The following is a 7,109-nucleotide window of genomic DNA, read 5'->3' as shown; positions in this document are numbered from 1 at the left end:
GACTCTGTTTAAATCAAAATATAATAAGAATTGAGTTTTTCTCACAGTGTGTTCCCAATTGTACAGTTGGGAACTGTACAACAACAAGAACAAAATGTGACACACATATCCCAACTAGTCTTTACTGATAAAGAAAGAAGCACATTTTTCACCAAGTTTTATTGGGTTTTTTTGGCATAGAAAGAATATTTGATTTTCGCAGTCTCTTTTTCTTGATTCAAGGCCAGTAATTGGACTAAAATACAGCCACTGTCTTTAGTCTAAGGAGCTGATGATCCAGCCTCAGGCACTCAAGAAGAACTCAGCCCAAACTGATCTGTAGGACCGAGCAAGTCTATGCTTAATAAGTGGTCGTTCCTAGCAGAAGCCTGATGTACACAGAACCAGAAATTAACCCACTTCCCTCACAATCCCTGAACGAGGCATTTCCGACCCACCAGGTTCCACACAGCAACCTTCACATCCTTGTTCCTCAGGCTGTAGATGATGGGGTTCAGCATGGGGGTCAACACCCCATAAAATAAGGAGATGAGTTTGTCAGAAACATCCTGCTTGTCTGCCCCCAGGGGGTCCTTGGACTTGGGCTTCCCGTACATGAAGAGGATGGTCCCATAGAAGACGATGACCACAGTGAGGTGGGCAGAGCAGGTGGAGAAGGCCTTCCTCCTCCCCTCAGCGGAGGGGATCCTCAGAATGGTGGTGAGTATGAAGGTGTAGGAGACAAAGATGAACAGAACTGGGACCCCCAGGAAGATCACGTTGGCCACCCCCATGCTGATGACATTGATGGTGATGTCAGCACAGGCCAGTTTCAGGACAGCCAGGATCTCACAGGTGAAATGATTGATGACATTGTCCCCACAGAAAGGCAACTGTACCGCAAGGGAGATCTGCACCAAGGAGTTGGCACCACCAGCCACCCAGGAGCTGGCAGCCATGGGCATATAGGCAGCCTTGCTCATGATCACTGGGTACCTAAGGGGGTTGCAGATGGCCACATAGCGATCAAACGCCATCATGCCCAGGAGCACACACTCCGTGGCTCCCATGGCAAAGGAGAGAAACATCTGTACTGCACAGCCTGAGAAAGAGATTGTTTTCCTGGGAGTGAGGAAGCCATCCAGGACCAGGGGGATGGAGGAGGTGGTGTAGCAGATGTCCAGGAAGGAGAGGTTCCCCAGGAAGAAGTACATGGGCGTGTGCAGATGGGCGTCAAGGATGGTCACCAGGATGAGGACCCCGTTGCCCAGCAGGATCACCAGGTACATTGACAGGATGAGCACAAAGAACGTTTTCTCCAGTGTTGGGTGATCTGACAACCCCAGCAGGATGAATTCAGTTACCATGGACTGGTTGGCCACTTCCATTTCTCATGCTCTCTCCCTCTCATGAAAACGGAATCAGCAAGCACATACCGGGACCAGCTTATGGGCATGCTTCTAGAAGGTATAATTAGATTTACCCTTTAGATACCAGCGTGTAAAACCAGTGTTGAAGGGATAAAATTCATTATCAAGTTACCAGAGAGGTCCCAACGCATTGGTTCAAGCAGGAAAAGGCCTCTGATGGACTAACCAACCATGATACATGGAAAGTCATGGTATATAGTCAGGCCGGTGGAGCTGGCATGCCTGAAGGAAGGGATGTGTCTCTTTATGCACGCAGGGCTACATGAAAACCACAAAGAGGAAGTCTTTAAAATGCTACATGGTTCCAGAAGAGGGGAGGGACACAGACTCCTCTGGCTACTCCTGCTTGTTCCAGAACCATTCCACCACTCTCATAGGCTGCTGTCACTCTCGGTAGTGCTAGCTGTTGGCATCATCTCGGCCCTCTAGCTTCATTCTGTACTCTCACAATAATATTATGCTAATAATTTAGCTCCATAGAGAGATAGGATAGTGGGCAGATGCCAGGCAGTGAGAGTCTAGCCAGAATTAATTTCTATTTGTTGCACAGTGCCTGGCTTGATCTTTGTTTCTTGTGACCTTGATGGATGCTGTCACTGGGTGGCACTATCGAGATAGGGTCTGTGTGCCACCAGGCATGGTGGCCCTTACAGAAGCACAGCTGTATCCTCTCTCCCATAGCTCAACAGTTGGCCTCGGTGCTCCACACCTCTGAGGGACAAGTGTCTTTGTGGCTGGACTGTGCTTTGGAGCAGTTGTCTGCCCTAACTCAGCCCCTTCTGGACTCAACCATTAAAGCCACCGCAGTGCCATCGTAACGCATTCTGCAAAGCAAGTGGGACAGTTCTGCCCAGGCTGACAGAGGCCTGGCTCACGGAGAGAGCCAGGAGCCACAGGGACAGAACTGCAGACCTGTATGTTAGAGAAGACCTTAAGCCTTGACTTCTTGAGTTAAGAATGAGGACACTGGGGCCAGACAGCTGGTTCAGGGGGCAAAGGCACTGTTTGCCAAGCATGACAGCCCCAGTTCAGTTCTCAGGGCCCATAAGATGGAAAGAGAGAATTAACTCCTTCAAGTTGTTCTCCGACCTCTGCGTGAGCACTGTACATATGTGTGTGCATGTTACATACAAAGAAATAAAGATAAAGCGTGTTTTAAAACAATGAGGAAACTGAAGCTCCCAGAGAACCCCAGGGCTGGGACAGGACCAGGGGTTCCCCACTCTCCCCTAGACTCTATCTCATCCCACATGTTCTTGTCTACCATTTGTGCCGGACCATGTCTGCTGAGGACAGAAGGCCCAGTTATGAAGCTGTTCTCGCTCTCTCTAGGACATTCCTGGACAATAGATGTGTCATCCCCTCCTCTAAGACAACCGTTCTCAACCTGTGGGTCGAGTCCCCTTTGTAGGGGTTCACATCAGATATTTTGCATATCAAATATTTACATTAGGGCTGGAGAGATGGCTCAGTTGTTAAGAGCACAGGCTGCTCTTCCAAAGGTCCTGAGTTCAATTCCCAGCAACCACATGGCGGCTCATAACCATCTGTAATGAGATCTGGTTCCTCTTCTGCCCTGCAGACATACATGCAGGCAGAACATTGTATTCATAATAAATAAATAAATTAAAAAAATATTTACATTATAGCTCATAACAGCATCAAAATTACACTTATGAAGTAGCAACAAAAATAATTTTATTGTCACTACAACATGAGGAACTGTATTAAAGGGGTGTAGCATAGGGAAGGCTGAGAACCGCCCTTCTAAGAAACCTGCCTTGTAGCCGGGCTTGAGTGGAGTGAGGGGGACCTTTGCTCCACTTCTGTATCATTGACTGATGCTCGGGAAAATGGGTGAGAGAAACCAGACCCAGGCTAAAGTTATCCTCATGCAGCTGTCAGAGAAGCTGAGCTGTAGGCATCGGGAGTATCTGGGAAAAGAGATCTGCTTTGAGAGATGTTAGCGCTGTGCAAAAGAGATGTAAGCCACCGCAGAGACAGCTCGATGCAAAGGAGAGGTATGCTGTGCCAAGGACTCCGTGAAGTAACTGCTCTTCCTCAACCACATGATTCTTCCAGGAGAAAAAGTCCCAATTGTTTTTGAACACCTGATATGTATCTCACGTCCCTCATTCTTTCATCAATCAGCCTTGATAATTAGAGTTTGCCTTGCATTAAGCAGAAACTTTCTCCTTCTATAGTTGCCCCTCCACTTATGTCCCCCCACTCTGCCCTATCCCTGCCACCAGCTGGGACTCCCTCTATAAAGAACCTGAGAGATGTGGAAGGCAGAACCCAGGTCTAACCTTGGATTCCATCTGTCCTTGGGTTCCACTTTGGCTCTTCCTCTCACCTACCTGAAGAAGGTCTGGCCCCAGAGAGAACCCTGCCTGTGTCCACTGAGCAAGAAAGTCCATGGCGGGAATGGGCGCTCACCCGGCAGAAGGGCTCCTGGTGAGGCAGAGGCTGGAAGCTCCCTGGGCTAGGAAAAGGATGGTTTCACCTACTTCTATTGTTCTTGCCTGGCCCAGCCTTTTCTGTTGGCCTGGAACACATAGCAAATCTGTTTCACTACCTCATGAGATAGTTTTCTGTAAGAGGGCACAGCGAAAGGAAGGAAATAAACACTTGGCGGTAACTGGAGGGGCCCGTATTTCTCCTGACTCTAGCTGCCCTTCCCCACTCCCAGGGAAAAAAAGAAGATGAAAGACAGCTGGAGGGGCCGCTACCAGCTGCTGTTGGAACTCTGCCCGGCCTGTGTGTTCTGTGCTTTCTGCCCTCTGCCCTAACCTAGCTCTCCAGAGGGCTTATCAAGGATCCTGGAAAAGTTCAGAGTTCTGTTTGGGAGCCAGTCTCAATCCCAGAGGCAATTTAAGATTTGCTGTAAGAGCTCACAGGGATTGGGGGCCTATGTTCCATAAATCCAATTAGACACTAGCAGACAGGTCTGTGTGAATCCGAACTCTCACTAAAGGGGTGCTCCTTAGATGAGGAAGATCCTGACCCATGTCCTATGCTTGCCGCCCTTCCTGGGAGTAGGGGAAGAATAAAATCCTAACTGTGCTTTGACTACAAACAGGATGACGGTCCCCATAGCTGAGACAGGCACCCTGGTCATCCAGTAACCCTGAGCAGCTGTTTAAGATAACATTAGAGACTAAGAACTGAGGGTTGCTTTGTCCCAATGTTCCCAGCTATCCTCTTACTTGGGGCAGGCCCTGGGGTGGCTACTAAGGATTTGGAGGTGAAAAAGAGGCCCTTCCCACAACCAAGGGATGTGTGAGTAAGGACACAGGAAGGGCTTGAGTTCACAGATGGATACTGCCATCAATGGTTGTCGTTACCTCTGGAGAACTGCAGAAGTACTTCTAATATTCCCCATTCCCATTAAACTAACTTTACCCATCTCCTTCACAGCATGAGGTCCACCCTCCATGTCAGGTTGCTGGCTGTACAGTGCAGGCATCCCTCCCAGCTGCAAGCAGCACTAAGAAGCCAACTGATGACCCTGAAGTTATCTCAGCTTTATTTAAACTGTGCAAACTGGAGCTGGTGAGATGGTCTAGTCTAGTGCTCTTGTCTTGCAAGCAGCAGGACCTGCGTTCGATCCCCAGAACCCATGTAGAAAAGCCTGGCACGGTTGCTCACACTTGAAATCTCAGCACTGAGGAGGCAGAGATAGGCAGATCTATGGGGCCCAACCAGCCTAGCTCACTTGGCATACTCCACGTGAATGAAAGATCCTGTCCCAAAGTTAGGTGGACAGCATTCCTTCGATGTGACACCAGAGGTTGTCCTCCAGCCCCCAGGTGCACATGCACCCCCACACACCTGTCCACCCCCTCAGAACAAGCTTGCACAAACATACAGACATACACAATTTAAATAGGTAAATAAATTACGCAGCCTGAACTTAGTTGAGTGGTTGAATGGACCCATTAAGGGCAAATTAATGAAATGAATTGCTGTCCCCAAATGTTAGGAAGATAAACCAGATGCCTGTCTAAAATTGGATGAGGTCTTCATTCTGATCCTTTTGTAAAAGTCTTTACACTCTTACTTTAAAGGGGGGGGTGGAGAGGTGGAGAGGTGGTTAAGAGCCCTGGCTGCTCTTGCAGATCCTGGTACAGTTCCCAGGACCTACCTGGCAGCTTATAGTTCTAAGGGCTCAGATGGCATCTTCTGCCTCTGTGGACACCGGGCACCCCATGACACAGACACACATGCAGACAATACACCTGAGGGTATTAATAGAAAGCATTAAAAAGAAAATTAACACTAGATGAAGGGGATCCACCTCCTCTTTGGCCTCTGAGGGCACCTAGATACACATGGCAGATGTGTATATATGTACACATAAATAAAAATTTTCAAAAATTTAAGTAAAATTTAAAACTGTAGATAGTATGCTATGGGAATGGATTATTTAAGAGCCAACAATTACTGTGCTCATTGGCAAGTAAAAGCTCTTTATATAAAAAATCAACAATTAAGTCTAGTCATAGGGTTTTTGTTTGTCCCCTTGATTTTTGAGACTAGGTTTCTTGTAGCATAGGCTGCCTCCAAACTTGCTAATTAGCCGAGGATGACCCTGAAGTTCCAGTCCTCCTACATTGACCTTCCAAACACTGGGGTCACAGGCATGTGCCACACTCAGGACAGACAGTGGTCTCAGTTTAGTTTCTCCAAAAATAGAAGTAATGGGGCATGGTGTGCACACCCATAACACTAGCACTATGGAGACGGGGACATGGTGTGCACACCTGTAACACCAGCACTGAGGATGCAGGGACATGGTGTGCACACCTGTAACACCAGCACTGAGGAGGCAGGGACATGGTGTGCACACTGTAACACCAGCACTGAGGATGCAGGGACATGGTGTGCACACCTGTAACACCAGCACTGAGGAGGCAGGGACATGCTGTGCACACTGTAACACCAGCACTGAGGATGCAGGGACATGGTGTGCACACCTGTAACACCAGCACTGAGGATGCAGGGACATGGTGTGCACACCTGTAACACCAGCACTGAGGATGCAGGGACATGGTGTGCACACCTGTAACACCAGCACTGAGGAGGCAGGGATATGGTGTGCACACCTGTAACACCAGCACTGAGGAGGCAGGGACATGGTGTACACACTGTAACACCAACACTGAGGATGCAGGGACATGGTGTGCACACCTGTAACACCAGCACTGAGGAGGCAGGGACATGGTGTGCACACCTGTAACACCAGCACTGAGGAGGCAGGGACATGGTGTGCACACTGTAACACCAGCACTCAGGAGGCAGGGACATGGTGTGCACACCTGTAACACCAGCACTGAGGAGGCAGGGACATGGTGTGCACACTGTAACACCAGCACTGAGGAGGCAGGGACATGGTGTGCACACTGTAACACCAGCACTGAGGAGGCAGGGACATGGTGTGCACACTGTAACACTAACACTGTGGAGACAGGGGCATGGCAAGCCATGATCCTACATTGAAACTCTGTCTCAACACAATCAAACAGACAAAACTCAAACCAGCTGACACACAGGAAAAGTAGTTCAACGTCACCCCTCATCAGGAAGATGTAAACCCTGCGCACCCTGACCTGGTAACATCACATCAGAACCAGGATGCCATTGATGAGCAGTGACAAAGTGTGAAGAGAATGGAATCCTTCTAAGCTTCTGGTGGGG

The 7,109-nt window shown here is 48.8% G+C and overlaps 1 protein-coding gene across 1 annotated transcript; it reads right to left on the bottom strand.

Moving 5' to 3' along the window:
- Positions 1-404: 404 nt before the first annotated feature.
- LOC121458373 (olfactory receptor 13C7-like) lies at positions 405-1,367 on the bottom strand. The gene has a single exon (XM_041667621.1). It carries the CDS (start codon positions 1,365-1,367, stop codon positions 405-407), a length of 963 nt encoding a protein of 320 aa, XP_041523555.1.
- Positions 1,368-7,109: the final 5,742 nt, after the last annotated feature.

Source organism: Microtus oregoni, unplaced genomic scaffold (genome assembly GCF_018167655.1).
Source record: "Microtus oregoni isolate MIOR12 unplaced genomic scaffold, Mior012 000017F_ref0000208, whole genome shotgun sequence".
In the NCBI taxonomy this organism is placed as follows: Eukaryota; Metazoa; Chordata; class Mammalia; order Rodentia; family Cricetidae; genus Microtus; species Microtus oregoni.
The sequence above is the reverse complement of the archived record's forward strand: the minus strand, read 5'-3'. Positions and strand labels throughout refer to the sequence as shown.